Source organism: Mustela putorius, unplaced genomic scaffold, assembly GCF_011764305.1.
Source record: "Mustela putorius furo isolate JIRA1106 unplaced genomic scaffold, ASM1176430v1.1 tig00003869_pilon_pilon_pilon, whole genome shotgun sequence".
Taxonomy (NCBI): Eukaryota; Metazoa; Chordata; class Mammalia; order Carnivora; family Mustelidae; genus Mustela; species Mustela putorius.
The window spans coordinates 9,144,723-9,161,075 of NW_025422021.1; the positions used below are offsets into that span (position 1 = coordinate 9,144,723).

General features: G+C 39.6%; 1 protein-coding gene across 5 annotated transcripts in view; it reads right to left on the reverse strand.

Annotated features, from left to right (window-relative positions):
- RAPGEF4 (Rap guanine nucleotide exchange factor 4) overlaps positions 1-16,353 on the reverse strand; it is a 291,090-nt gene that overhangs the window by 240,102 nt on the left and 34,635 nt on the right. Inside the window, exon 2 of one of the 5 annotated variants that reach the window (XM_013052072.2) lies at positions 15,801-15,849. The exons of the other annotated variants lie outside the window; for them this stretch is intronic. Within the exon in view, the coding sequence (XP_012907526.1) occupies positions 15,801-15,814 (14 nt within the window). The 5' untranslated portion in view covers positions 15,815-15,849. The remainder of the gene's footprint in view (positions 1-15,800; positions 15,850-16,353) is intronic. 5 annotated transcript variants of the gene reach the window in all.

Genomic DNA, 16,353 nt, shown 5'->3' on the forward strand with positions numbered 1-16,353 from the left:
TATTATTCTCATATGCCTTTTGAAGCCTTTATAGATAGATGTGCATGTGTGTTTTTCTTTTTCTCTCTTATTATAACAACCATAGGATCTCAAACACCTTGTGATTGACAATCTTATCTTTTTGTAACACAATTTACTTTCCAAAGGGCTTTGAAAATTTTCATCATCACAGCCCCGTCAGATGAAGCAGGTATTATGAACGGTATTTTACCAGCAAAAACATTTGAGATGGAGGTGAGATGAGTATTAGTATACTAAAATCATGTGTATTTATACTGCCGATGATAACACGGATATATCAAAAGTCTTGGAAACTAGGGGCGCCTGGGTGGCTCAGTGGGTTAAGCCGCTGCCTTCGGCTCAGGTCATGATCTCAGGGTCCTGGGATCGAGTCCCGCATCGGGCTCTCTGCTCAGCAGGGAGCCTGCTTCCTTCTCTCTCTCTCTCTCTGCCTGCCTCTCAGTGTACTTGTAATTTCTCTCTGTCAAATAAATAAATAAAATCTTTAAAAAAAAAAAAAAGTCTTGGAAACTCAAGATGTTTACCACTCATCATGTTATAATTTTAATTATATGATTATTAACCACTTAGAATACTGAAAGGTTTACTCTTTACTAATTACAAATTTCACTGACAATGTCAACAAAATTCAGAAAGAAGTTGTTGAAAATACATTCAATCTGCAAATATTTACTTAGTATATGAGAGGAGAATAAGGCGCTCAAGGCATTGACCCTTGCCCCAAGGAAGTTAAAATTGAATTAGGAAGATTTGTACACATACATCAATTACCAAGGTGAAACGTGATAAGAAACACAATTAAAATAGGAAAGAAGGGAATGGGAATTCTGAAGAGGAACATCACTTAAGAAGTGATAGCTTGAAAAGACATCATTGAAGGACAAAAGCTCTACAAAGACTTAATGCAGGCATTATTGTATATTCTTCCTAAAATCAGTCCTTTCCTAAATTTGTCTTTTTATGACTACAGACCCATCACTGTTCATTTAGTCCTAAAAATGTAGTGTATAGCTACAGCTCCTCCCCCTGGAGATCGGCTGAATGACTCTTCTCCCTATGAGTTTCTTACTCACCAACCCCTCACCACACACACACACACACACACAACACACACACACACAGAGGCACATACACACAGGGACACAAACATACAGAGATGCATACACACAGAGATACACACACACAAATGTGCACATACACATACATAAACACACACATACATGCTTACAAGGATTGTTTGTTGACCAAATTTACTTAGACTTCTGAATCTTTTCTTAGGTCCATCTGTGCCCTTCCTTATGAAATGCAGTTTTAGTAAGAACCCTGCTAAGTTCATGGAACAACAGAACCTCCCACCCTCCATATCTGACCACTTTGACATAGGCTCTGGTTTCTCATCCTGCCACATCCCCCAGGTGATATCTGATCAACCTTGTCTTCAGCAAGAATCCTGTTAGGTCAGTTTGGCCCAATCCCCCCCTTACACCTGATGTTTCCTCTTAGTTATGTTCTACCCCCTGACCACCCCCTGCCCCGCTTCTTGTATCCTGAGCTATACTCAGAGTAGAACCTAATCTCTCACTCCAACTGTAAAATCCTATTGTCCTGTATAGAGTCTGCTTACCATCTTTAACAAGTACCCGTGAAAATGTCTTTTTCTTTAAACACACACACACACACACACACACACACACACACGCACACACCCCTTGACTCAATCAATGGCCGAAATCCTCTCTAGGCTCCTGATTCAGCCCGTGTTCAGGGTGACTCTCAAACAAATCCCCTTGATGGATCCTGAGACCCAGGAGCAACTACAGCTTTTTATCCTCACAGCTAAGACTGACTGTCACAAGGCACACCAAGACCTCTGTGACCCTTCCAAAATATGGCCCGCACATCCGCCGTCAGGGAGCAGAGCACGTGAAGTCTGCATATTCCTGGCCTTCGTGCTTCCCTGGCTAGAAATCAGGCCTGCTTGCTTTTATGTCTTTATGAAAGAATAAAGTGAAAACTGCCCCCTTGGTGTCCCAAAGAAGAGAGTTGTGCCTGCAGGTCTCTCTGGACTACCATTTTGGCCCTAGCAGAGAAAGAGGAGGGGTCAGAATACCGCCACCTCGCTTTCACAGACGACCACGCTGTCATCTGTCCCATGGTGTGAGATGCCAGGTCTGGGGCCCGGGACTATTCAGACAGTTGAAAGAGCCTGCCTTCAGGCAGAGGGCAGAGACAGCCCCGCTAACATCTGAATAATGCCCACCCTGCTGCTGTTAGTGAGAAGGGAAAGAGAGAAACCTTTTAGATGAGGCTCAGTGTGCTGCCATTTGTCTTATTACAATTAAAATGAAAATATAAAATCAAAGTACAGGCTTGTCCACTTGTAACAGACCCTTTTAAAACATTTTCTCTGATGGTACCTGAGCATCTAAACTCAGTACAGGATCTTCATGCTGGGCCCAAGTCTCTCTACAACACACCCCCAGCCGGAGGTCCAGGACCCCAGCCAAATTGCCTACTGGACCCCAAAAAGCACATAAAGTTTTCATAATTTTCCCTAAGCAATACACCTGCTCTACCAGCATTAAGTTAAAAATAATTTCTTTTGGCTACTTAAATTTTTTAAATGGCTTCTAGCATGACTCAGATAACTAATGCTTCTTTAAAATACTTTCCAGGTAAGTTTGAACTGATGACTTTTTTTCTTCTATGTAATTGTCACCATAATAAGCAGGGCTCTCAAAAATCACTCCACATACCTAATGCTATACTCAAATTTGAGACAACTCTGTTCAGAAAACTGCCACTGGTATAATTAAATATTTGGAGCGCTCTCGGGGCTTTGGGTCATGAGGATTAGAAAATAGGAATCTCTTGAATCAGAGCCTTCTGATAAACTTCCTATCTTAGTGCTCTCTATTTCTGGGCAACTAGAAGGACACCCTTGAAGCAGAAAGAAAGGAAGAATATGGAGGATGGGGTCAGAGGCTAGGAGGACTTTAGTTTACCTAAGAAGAATGATTCTCAATCTTTCATCGCTCCCAACCGGCCTGAGGCACAGGATACAAAGCCCAGGAGAAGCAATGGAGAGAAGCACATTTTTAGCAGGGAGGTTTTGTTTTGTTTTGTTTTTAAAGATTTAGCAGGGAGGGTTTTTTAAAAGATTTTTTTTAAAGATTTATTTATTTATTTGAGAGGCAGAGAGAAAGAGACAGAGAGCATAAGTAGGGAGGACTGGGAGAAGGAAGCTCCCTAACAATCAGGGAGCCCAAGGAAGGGGCTCAATCCCAGGATCCTAACCTGAGTGGAAGGCAGATGCCTAACCAACTGGGCCGCTCAGGCGTTGCCTCCCCACTTTTAAAATATTTTATTTAGCAGGGAGTTTTGAAAACACCTCCCCTTGCTGGGTCAGCTGTTTGGAAATCTCTGGCTTTAAAAGAGAAGTGGGTATGGTACTACAATAGTGAATAGTCTGGCCCCCAAGCTTGATACCTCTTTCCTTTGAAACCTCCTCTTCAACTACTCCCCTTAAATCTCTTCTCCAGACCCACAGGTGTGTGTTTTTCCTGCACCTTGAAGGCCATGGGCCACCTCAGAGCTTTAGCAATGGCTATTCCTTCTGCCAGGTTGCTCTGTCCCCAGATCCTGGTGTGACTCACCTCTCACCTACTGCCAGCCTGAGTACCAATTCTCTTCTCAGTGAGTCGGCCCTGGCTGCCCACCTTAACTCAGCTCTCTTGGCAGTTCCTGACCCACTTTCTTTTTTTTCTATAATACCTGACCCAAGATTCTTTTTTTTCTATAGCACTGGACACTTCCTAACATAGTAACAAAATTATTTATTTTGTTAACATAGTAACAAAAATTATTTATTTGGGTGATTGTCTCCACTAGAATGTAAGCTCCAGGAAGGCAGGGTTTTTTTTCTGTTTGGATTACTGCTATAGCTCCAGTACCTTGAACAGTATCTAGTATAGAGTAGCTGCCCAATGAACATTGCTGAAAAATAAATATACTTTTGTGCTTTTTGTATTTGTACATGTGAGTGGATTATTATTAAAAGTTAATACTATTTTAAAGGTAATAAGATCACTTTTTGGATAAGAAACTATCTGTTTCACAAAGCTTTTGCTGTTTTCTACCACACTTAGCAGATCAGAGTAAAAATAAGTCCTCAGACTGCTGGTGTTCTCAGTGAAAGAAAACACAAAGAACCACTTCAATAACAGCCTATGTACACATGAAGATTTCTTAGAGGATCCATTTATATTTTTCTTCATGTGAGCCCCTGCTAATTTTCATGACCAATTAAGGAAACCTAAATATTCACAAATGTAATATTACTCAGCCTTTTCTGAAGGTAAAAGCTACATGGGAAATGGAAATAAGGCAGTTCTCAAGCTATATCCCAGAAACAAAGAGAACAGATATCATTTTCAAGCAAGATGCTCTCAGAGAAGTCCACTGAATTAGGCCCAAATTCAAAATTGCTCTAAACTAGAATACACAATATAGCACCAACAACTCAAGGGCATTTATTATTCTTGCATGGAGAAACTCAGGCTGTTGTGGTACCTAATATCTCCTGCCCCACAATACTTGTAATGGATATAAGTATATTTAAATTAGGAGAAGTGGGCCTATATTTTACTTTAATTGATATATAGTAGATAGAAATTAAAAAACTGGTATGTAGACCCATTGGATGAAGACAGGTCTCTACATCGGTGATGCGATTCTGAAGGCTTAAGTGGTCAGTTCTCATAAGGAAGACTAGATAACAGAATTCCAGGGGTTTCAGCAAAGAACTCAAGACAGAACAAAGAACTTAGCATGTCAAGGTAGATACGTACCATTTTGACCTAAAACTAACAGGGTTTTTTTGTCTTTGTTTTTGTTTTTTAAAGATTTTATTTATTTATTTGACAGACAGAGATCACAAGTAGGCAGAGAGGCAGGCAGAGAGAGAAGGGGAAGCAGGCTCCTCACTGAGCAGAGAGCCTGATATGGGGCTTGATCCCAGGACCCCAGGATCATGACCGGAGCTGAAGGCAGAGGCTTTAACCCACTGAGCCACCCAGGTGCCCCAAACTAACGGGTTTTAAGACAACAAAGAAAGCCCTGTAGGTGTCTTTATTTATTTGTTTTATTTATTTATTTATTTGAGAGAGAGAGCATGAACAGGGTGAAAGGCAGAGGGAGAAGAAGACTCCCAGCTGAGCAGAAAGCCTGATGCAGGGGCGCCTGGGTGGCTCAGTGGGTTGGGCCGCTGCCTTCGGCTCAGGTCATGATCCCAGGGTCCTGGGATCGAGCCCCACATCGGGCTCTCTGCTCAGCGGGGAGCCTGCTTCCTCCTCTCTCTCTGCCTGCCTCACTGCCTGCTTGTCATCTCTCTCTGTCAAATAAATAAATAAATAATCTTTAAAAAAAAAAAAAAAAAAAAAAAGAAAGCCTGATGCAGGGCTCGATTCTGGAAGCCTGGGATTGTGACCTGGGCCAAAGGCAGATGCTTAACTGACTGAGCCACCCAGGCGCCCCACTCTATAGGTGTCTTTAGTTCACTAGCAAAATCATCTCTATATTTGATGCTATAGATGAGTCATTTCATGATAAAGAATGACAATTTATACTTTTAAAAATAAAATAAATGTCTTATTTGTTTAAAAAAAAAAAAACAACTGTCTCAATATAAAAAGAAGAGTAACTGGTGCCAGACTAACCTTCCCACAGTAAACAACATAATGTTTAATGTTAAAAAAAAAAGACATGAAGCAACGGTTTTCAGGTATTGGGATAATGGTAACACATGACTATGATACCAGAAAGAAGGGGAATACAAATGGTAATCCAAAAAATAACTCTGGGGTTTTGCGTGAGTCACTTTCTGGAATACAGGCAAAGAAAGAGAACCCAGTTAGAGCATGGCAGTCTCATGCGGCTGGTGGGGCAACAATCAGAATTGATGGATGCTGATGTGGCTGGAATCTGCAGTGCAGTAAACCAAAGAGAAGGGAGCTGTTCATAGAAAGAGCTCCAAAATTCAGCATAGGGGTCTTCTTGAGTCATTAACTGCAAATGTGCAGGTCAATACTCATGGAGAGGCCTGGTAGACAATAGTTCCTAGGTAGTAGAAGCCAAATGGGGATATTGGAGGTTACACAGTGCTGAGAGATAGCAGCTCTGGCCAGCTAGGGTAGACAGATCTCACTGATCAGCCTGGACATTCAACTGAGACTCCAAAAAAGCCATTCTAGCCCAAGATCTAGACCAACAAGGCTCAAAAATAAGCTTTAATAAAAGGCTTTAAATAAAGTAACGAATCTGAGACTTTCAGTATCAGAGCTCATAATCTCCAACATACAATCAGAAATCACTACACGCAAAGAAACAAACCAAAAAAGTAACTCATAAGCAGAAAACATCAAGAGAAACAGACCCAGAGATGACCCAGACATGGTGAAAATAACAAACAAGGACTTTGAAACAACCATTATAAATATGAAAGGAGGAAAAAAATTCACTGAATGGGCTTAAGAGTATATTGGGCACTGCAGAAAAACAAAATGGTGAATCTTAAGGCAGGCTGTAGAAACTATCCCAATTAAAGCACGGAGAGAAAAAAGGATAAAAAATAATAAATGGAGATTCACTGAACTGTGGAAAAATATTAAGAGTTTAACCTGCATGTAATTGAAGTTTCAGAAAGAAAAAAGAGAGAAAATAGAAAAGAAAAAAAATGAAGAAAGAATAGCCGAAATTTTTTTCAATTAAAATATTTTTAAGGAGCCTGAAATGTTATGAAGCAAAATTTCTACTTTATAAGTATGGTATGTTAAAGATGGCCACACATGCTTTGCCATTATCTCTATCAAGAATTGGGACTTATTTGCCCTCCTAATAGCTCCAGACTGACTCTGTGACCAAAAGAATGTGGTAGAAGTGTTATCATGTCACTTACATTAAGCATTACCACTAACAAGCTGTACTACCTCAAGCAGTTACTTAGCCTTTCTACTTTTGGCTTCCTCCTATCCAAAAGGGAGCCATGAGGCTAAATTATCTCTCTGATTCTGTCCATCTTTAGAAAAGTCTAGAGAAATTATGTAGAGAGCCAACAAGTAAATAATAAATAAAAATAAATCAGGTACTTTGCATCTTAGAATCTAAATACCTTGACCAAATAGGACTGGGGCTTCTAGATCTAGGGCTAAGTCAAAGTACACTCAGGAATTTGGTTGCAATAATGTTTTCTATATGGTATAGCTATGGCTTATAAACTAAAGATTATGTACTATAGGGTCCTGTCAGCTAAAATTGTGTCATACCCACCAAATCTAAGACACCTTATATCTATAGTTCCAACCCCATGAATACTAGGGAAAATTGATGCCTTGAATTTCATTCTTTTTGGAACTAGGTTCTGGTACCCTTTCAGAGTGTAAAATGGCAAGAGCAGTCCTCACCAATACAAATTTCCAGCATGCCTCACTGCAGAGGATGAAGTGCCCCAGGCAGCAACACAATTTGTGCCAAGGACATATGGCAGAGATTAGTCAGGGGTGAAGATTCAATTTGACAGTCTTTCTTTATAGTGTTAGTCATTTTGGTTTCCAAAGTGATCAGAATTAATAGTCCAAACCAGGTAGGCTGTTATCTAGAGTGCTGGTTTCATAAAAAGAAAGCCACCCTTGCATATAATTTCAGGTAAGTTTGAATGACTGCATCCAGTGATTATGACTATCCAGGCAATAAGATGCCTACAGACAGAGTTCCCAAAGGGCCAGTGGCAGACTGATGCCTGTATCAGAGAGAGGCCTTGTGACAGTCATGTATAGTCCATTTAGTAACAGAATACTGTGACTGTCTACGATTAACAAATAGATCTAGTTTGAGAGGTCATAACAGCCTTCCTAAATGCCAGAATCTGGTCCACCTCTTCTAGTCCTCCTATAAGGAATAGGGAGCCACTCCTCAGGGCCAGCAAGAATTAGATGCTCACACCCACACCAGTCCCAAGTCTCTGAGCAAGCAAAATAGGAATTACCTTTGTCTCAGAGCTTTTCTTCACCCAAGCAAAGATAAAGAACATTATTAGAATTCTGAATTTCAGTCTCTAACCTCTTTTATTCAACAAGTCCACTGTGTGTGGACCAAGTACAAAGCTTTTGAGAATTACAGGAAGAATGATACTTTGATTATGCCCTAAAGCAACTTCTGATCTATAAGGGGATCTAAGACCTCTGTCTAAATGATGCTAATGCAAGGATGAAAGCAGTCTTGTGGGTCCATATAAAGGTACATAGATATCTATATACAAACTCCTGGGGATGGAGAGCTGGATAAGACATGAGCGAGTGGAGAAGGCTTCACAGAGAATGTTTTTCTTCCAGTTCTCAGCTTTCCACAGCATTTTAGCTGAAAATTGAACTGGGTCATGGGAAGTGGACAGAAATTGTATAAGTAAAAACATAAGGTAGGTTTCCAGGCAACAGGGTGATAAAGCATGAGCAAAGACATGGAGTAACAAATTACAGGTCAATAGTTGTCAGTAGTTTCAATGGTTTGAAGCTCCAATGGTTTCTCAAAGAAGAAAACTGAGAAATAAGATTGGAACCCTATGGGGCAGGGCTGGAAAGCCAGCTGGTAAGGGTACAGACTTTATTCTGCTAACCATGGGGGACCAGTGGAGATTTTAAAGACCCTGAAAAAACTATAGCAATAATTTGGAAAATCTGTCTTCTCACAGGGAATGAACTGGAAGAGAAAGGGACAAAAGGTATAGAGACTAATTAGGACAGAGCCCTAGAGCTCCATATTTCATGTTCATTCATGTGTGACAATAACTGTAATTCTCTTCTTCTCTCTCCATTGCCCACTTAGAAATAGTGTGGCACTAAGTCCAGTTTTCCCTGAGACAATCATGGCTCATACCTATGGTCCCAGTGAAATTGTTAATACTCCCCCATTCACTCTCGAAAGTATCCCAGTTTGGACAATAAGTTATACATGCACTTAACTTAGACAACCTCTCATTTGACCTTTCTGCAGGTGCTCTCCCAGATATCAGGGAAGCACAGAAAATTTATATAATTCACAGTCCACTTCCTTCCTCACTCACCATTTGTCTCCCTCCCCATGTAACTAGGCATTCTTCATTCTTTTGGCTCTCAAGTGTCTGCTGCCTCATTCCACCACTCCAGGATGGTAGAGTAGAGCAGAATGTAGTTCTGAGTGAAAAGACACTGTCGTTGGGAGAAGGGAGGTTGAGAGCTGAGGGGACACACCAAGAGGACATAGGGACTCTCAGGGCTAAGGCAGGGAAAGATGGATGACAGGGCCCACCAGCTGTATGAGTAAGATTCCAGACCTTTGTCTTTTCCCATCTGCAAGTGTCAGTGGGCGTGTGAAGATGATGAAAGGGTACACAGAATGACTAAAAATATGGCTTAACTGCATGAAAGTAATCCTAATTATAGTCATTTACTTGAACATCATATGAACCATTTGTCCCTAATTACACTGCTGTCCAAGTACAGATATGTAAATCATGGAAGGTGTCAGATCATTTTATTATGGTTTTATTTGATTATAATAGTAATTTTTCTATATGTGTTTGTAATTATGGTTTGTTACTCATGTGGCATGACCACTTGTTTACAATATTGATTCCTTCTCGTATTAATATATTATCTACAGTAAAAAATCTGAGATCTTCAGACACCAATAAACTTTTTGGGGGAAAAAATGCCACACCAATAGAAATTATCTTTGAAAAGCAATGTAAATGTGCAAAAAGTGACACTACATTTCTGGGTGGGCCAAGAATACTAAATGGAAAGGAGAACACTCTAGACATTCAAATGGAAGTAAATTTAATGAGTTTAATCCAAGAAAGAGATAAAAAGGTGGTTATCGACATTTCCTGGAAGAGTTGGAAATATGCTCATTTCCTGAACAAATTCAGGAAGCAGGTGTTTAAGACAAATTAGTAATCCTGGCTTTATAATCCAAGTAGTACAAATAAACAAAAAACACAAAATGCTTTGGTAAGAAAAATAAACTTGACTCTTCTCCCAGACCATGGGCAGTTTTGGAATAGGGACCACATATCTGACACAATGGTTGCTTAGCAGAGGCCTGGCACACAATTGGTGCTTGGTTATTCACATAGTCACTCAACAAACACAGTAGTATTGAGTGAATCCTTAACTCATTAAATTCATTTTATAATGAATTTTGAAATGATTTTTTAGTCCATTTTAAATATGTTGATTTTTTTTTTTTTAGTCACTGAATTCAAAAATTCTCTTTGTATCAGTGTCTAAATTTCAACAGTTATTAGTTTCTCCTGAATGGACAACATTTTTTATTTTTCCTTGAGAAACACATTTTTCTTCATAGATTAAATGAACACTTTTATTTAACCCTCACCCTAGGCCACTCTATTGTTTATGATATAACAACTGTACTTTTTATAACAACTTACATGAAGGTACATGTAAATTAACATTTCAAAAGTAACACTAAAAATAAAAAAGTTTTAAAAATAATACTTATTTCCTCCCTTAATTACAGAAATGCATTGGGAAAAATATTAGGGGGAAAACTCACCCACAATTGTAACCTCCTCAAACAGCCTCAATCTACTGCATATTTTCCAATCTTTATCTAGCAGGCTAGCTAGCAAAAATCTAAAACCTGTTTTACTTCTCACAAGTTGTACCAAACTATATATCTATATCTATCTATCTATCTATATATATATATATATATATAACTCTGTAACCACTGAACATTTTACACTACAGCCTAACAGAGACTTCCAACCTTTTTAAAAGTCATGGCACTCATAGAAAATGGCTGAGATGAACAGACACTTCTCCAAAGAAGACATACAAATGGCTAACAGACACATGAAAAAATGTTCATCATCATGAGCCATCAGGGAGATTCAAATCAAAACCACATTGAGATACCAGCTTACACCAGTTAGAATGGTCAAAATTAACATGACAGTAAATGTGTGTTGCAGAGGATGTGGAGAAAGGGGAATCCTCTTACATTGTTGGTGGGAATGCAAGTTGGTACAGCCACTTTGGAAAGCAGTGTGGAGATTCCTTAAGAAATTAAAAATAGAGCTTCCCTATGACCCTGCAATTTCACTACTTGGTATTTACCCCAAAGATACAGATGAAGTGAAAAGAAGGGCCATATGTACCCCAATGTTCATAGCAGCAATGGCCACAGTCACCAAACTGTGGAAAGAACCAAGATGCCCTTCAACGAACGAATGGATAAGGAAGATGTGGTCCATACATAATATGGAATATTATGCCTCCATCAGAAAGGACGAATACCCAACTTTTGTATCAACATGGACGGGACCGGAGGAGATTATGCTGAGTGAAATAAGTCAAGCAGAGAGAGTTAATTATCATATGCTTTCGCTTATTTGTGGAGCATAAGGAATAACACAGAGGACATGGGGAGATGGAGAGGAGAAGGGAGTTGGGGAAAATTGGAGGGAGAGACGAACCATGAGAGACTGTGGACTCTGAGAAACAAACTGAGGGTTTTGGAGGGGAGGAGGGCAGGAGGTTAGGTGAGCCTGGTGGTGGGTATTATGGAGGGCACTTATTGCATGAAGCACTGGGTGTGGTGCATAAGCAATGAATCCTGGAACACTGAAAAGAAATTTAAAAAATAAATAAAAATTAAAAAAAAAAAAAGAAAGAAAGAAAATGGCTGAGATAAACAGATCAATGTTCCCCAACCACCTGCTAATGCTTAGGCCACCTCAAAGGCTGAGGGAATCAGTTCCTCAGGCTGAAGGACCAACACTTCAGTTGAAAAGTTTTGGCGTAAGGGACCAAGTCTGCAAGTGTGATTGTTCAGGAACCAATGGGGGAGTGACAGTAAATGGTAACAGTCTTCACCTTAGCATTCATCCAGTGCCTATTGTATGTCACCATGATACTCTCCTCAAGATGGGTACATTCAAATAAGGCAAACAATAACACCATAGGCAAACAATTCAATACAATCTGGCACACATTGTTTTGGAAAATAACAGTAAAAAGAGCATCTGCCATTTATTGTACTGTTATTAGAAGCCAGCACTTGCTTTACATAAATTAATTCATTTAATCCTCACAATACTCTTTTAAGGTAGGTACTATTATCCTGTGGATGGGAAAACTGAGCCTGGAAGTATTGAGTAACTTTCCCCCAATCTCTCAGTCAGAAGAAGGAGCCAGAACTAGAACCTGGTCCACTGACTACTCCTACCCACCTTATTTTCAATCAGGTCCACCAGAGATGTGTGACTGCCGCAGGCAAGCTGACAACTGGGGGCCACTTCAGACCTTCTCTGGCTATATTAGTTCACTGTTTACTTAGCAGAAAGGCTGAGAGCAGGATAGGGGAATATACAGGAAGACCAGGCATTGGCAACCCTTAGCTACTCCTGTGTTCCCTCAAGCAACTCGGCCATGGCCCAGCTCTGCATATCCTACTCAGTGAAAATGCAAGCCTACATCCAAACTAAGTGACTGTACATATACATACCATGAATAATGCCAACAAAAACTAAGCCTGCATTTAATTAGTTCCACCTTCTTTAGAAGAGAGTTAAACTGTCTGTGGTTAGTCATGAGCACCTTACTAATCCACTCTCTCAGCACCTCATTATAGTGCATCTACCAGTCCTAAACAGCATCCTTTGTATTAAGAGTGTGGTAAGTCTAGAGTTGCCAGATTTTGCAAATACAAAACAGGACACCCACTTAAATTTGAATTTCAGATACAGAATGAATAATTTTTAGTATAATTATGTCCCAATGCAAGAAACAGAACATATTTATATTTTAAAATTATTTGTCATTTTTCTGAAATTCAAATTTAATTGAGTGTCTTACATTTCATCTGGGAAACCTAGGTAAGCTCAATTTTCTCCACTTCTTATTTCTGCTGATGTTTCAGAACCTCTTCTAGATTGGTGCCCCATGACAACTGCCTTGAAGTCACACACAGGAAGTGGAAATAGAGATCCAAAGCCTGTGTTTCCCCACTGCTGTTTGTGCTTCTCAGGAAATATACTCATCCTTAGTGATATCCAGTACTGCCTGAGAATGAAAGGGCAGCCATGGGACAGAGAGAGCTTCTATTCAGAGCATACATTTTCCTGAAAGATTTTTGGGATTTAAAAAATTCATTTAAAATTTTAAAATTTCTGAGATTTGATTTTTTTAAAAGAACTTATCACATGAATATGCAGTCGACTTCTGGCTTTCCATCTTGGCCAACGTCAAGTTTCTTCCTGAAAACCAGTAGCTCATAAAAATTTTTACATGTCAGTAAAAATACTGCACATTTGGTACTTTGACGTTATATGGGAATCCCCAGAATCAACCCTGCAGTGCAGAAACAGTGAGCAATGTCTTTGGCGAGAACTGATTATGCTATCGTCACCAGCGCATACAGCTGGCACTCTTCCGCCTGAGTGTTCACTCCAGGAAGTGTGATTTCTTGATGAATCCATAGAAGCTTTTATTTTCCCCCTTTTGGCTGTAAAAAATCTACTGGCTTCCACAAACTAGTGCAACTTCCTACTGGAATTGCTTAAAATGTGATAAATAAAATGTTTTGTTTACAAACATGAGATTATAAATAGCTCCATTTTCTGTTTTAGTGAGTGTCTCCATAACAAAAGCAATCAAAATTAAGGTTTTTTTTTTTTTAATGATAGATGTATTTTTCCTCTTTCCATCTTAAAATGACAATGCATCTCCTGTATGAATGACTATCTGTTGCTGCGTTCATCCTCTAATGACCTTGACTGAATGAGCTCCCTGACTGAAATAGCTTCCAAGATTTCACCTGGTAGAAATTTAGACCCATCTGTGCACAAGCAGTGCATACACTTTGTCCAAGTCAGTAAAAATTCATCCATCAAAACGTCAGGAATCTGGGGCGCCTGGGTGGCTCAGTGGGTTGGGGCCTCTGCCTTCGGCTCGGGTCGTGATCTCAGGGTCCTGGGATGGAGCCCCACATCGGGGTCCCTGCTCAGCAGGGAACCTGCTTCCCACTACCCCCCTCTCTGCCTACTTGTGATCTGTCTGTCAAATAAATAAATAAAACCTTTTAATAAAAAAAATTTTAAAAATTAAAAAAAAAAACACACATCAGGAATCACTGAAGACTATGGTACCTAATGTCACTCTTTAAACTTTCCACAATGAACTTGACAGTGAAGATGTTGGCACACTCAGGCCACAGACAATTATTTACTGGTACACACAATGGTAGATCTAAGAAGCATAAGATGTGTCCGTATGTCTATTTCAGATACATGTTTTATCATTGTGGAGATACAAATGAGCCCAAACCTTTTTATATCTTGCCTGGGAAAATCCTGAGCTATAACTATACAGAAATGTGACTCTTACAACAACATCCAATTATGCACATTTTGAAGGAAAGTTGCCAGAATTTTTTGCAGCTAAAGACAGCAGACTTGGCTAAAAGCAAAACAATCCAAACCAAAACCAAAGAAATGCAGAAATTGCTTGTAGCTTTCCTCGAGGATGGTCTCAGAATCATCTTGAAAGGTAAAATGCATATGATAGGAAAAAGTGGGTAAAACATGCTACCCAATAGTTATGTCCAAAACTTTTCTTGGTCAAAAAAAGAGGCAAACACACTGAAGAGATACTCCCATTAGATAATTCCATCAAACAACAAACTGGCCTAAGTTCAAAAGGTATGGCTGAACTGGCTGGAAGTCAGAGGTTAACATGATTTTTTTATCAAGCAGTAGGATAAAAACAGGAACAGAAATCATTTCTTGCAAATAGTTAAAATAGGGGTAGATTAAACATATATTGACATGAACAGTGAGGGTTAAAAATAAACACATGAACAGGGACGCCTGGGTGGCTCAGTTGGTTAAGCGGTTGCCTTCAGCTCGGGTCATGATCCCAGCGTCCTGGGATCGAGTCCCACATCGGGCTCCTTGCTTGGCAGGGAGCCTGCTTCTCCCTCTGCCTCTGCCTGCCACTCTGTCTGCCTGTGCTTGCTTTCGCTTCTCTCTCTATGACAAATAAATAAATAAAATCTTTAAAAAAAATAAAAAATAAACACATGAACAAAGAAAACAATACTTGGTTGTGAATTTTCAACAACACACATCTTAATGACAGATAAAAACAGAACTATCATAAAGCCTGAGGGTCTGCAGAGCTGCGCTGCAGATTCAAACTTGGGAGTTCTAGCAGACACGTCTGTTAAATCCATGACGAAGATGAAATGGTTTCGAGAAAGTTGCCTCATAAGAAAAACAAGTTGAAAATGAAACCCCAGAGAACACTATTTTCTTTCTGCTTTCTCAGAAAACAAAGGTAACAGTGGTCACATTGCCAGCTTTCTATTTTTTTTTTTTTTTTAATTTTCAACACCATAGAAATAAGGGTCCATAGACATGGAGGGTGCAAGAATTTTTAAAATCTTATCTCAAAGTCAGCTATCAATGAACATCAAGCACAGACTGGGAAAAAGAAAAAGAAAACAACAATCAGTGACAAGAAGTTTGAAACATGAAAGAAGAGAATTATTGACAGTAAAAAAGAACACCCACACATACAGGTGCTAGCATGAAGACAAGGAATGAGTTCATACTAGCTGCAGGAGAGTGAGACAATAAACTGACAGAAGCTGAGGGTAGAGGGGGCTGCAGGAGTCGAAGACTACGGAGGGAATGTAACATGAGCACCAACACAGGTTACCTGGATTCAGCCATAACGAACTCACAGGTAACTTTGGCCAGACCAGCTTCTGTGGAAAAGTGAGAAGAGTATGGGTCCTTCGGTATACACACTATATTGTTGCTATTTTGCAATTATTTTCCCTATGGTATAGTCGTCTATTATATGTTTTACATGTATATTCATAGTAGTTTTATTTGTATCAGCCCCCAAGCTGGGAATAACCCAGATGTCCACCGATGGATGTTTGAAGAAACTAATTCTGCATATCCCACCCCATGGAATACTAATCAGAAATAAAAAGATAGAAGCTGTTGCTACATACTACATTGGTAAATCTCAAAACAATTATGCTGAGCAAAAACAGCATCCACAAAAGACTACCTACTAAATGATTCTACTTATATGAAACTCAAAAAATGCAAACTAATCTGTAGTGACCAAAGTAGATATTAAGGTGCACTGGAGAACTTAGGCGTGAGGGGTAGGTTTGCTATCTGGATTGTGACCATGGCTTCACAAGTGATACATAAGCCAAAATTCACCAAATTGTGTAATTTAGACATGTGTACTT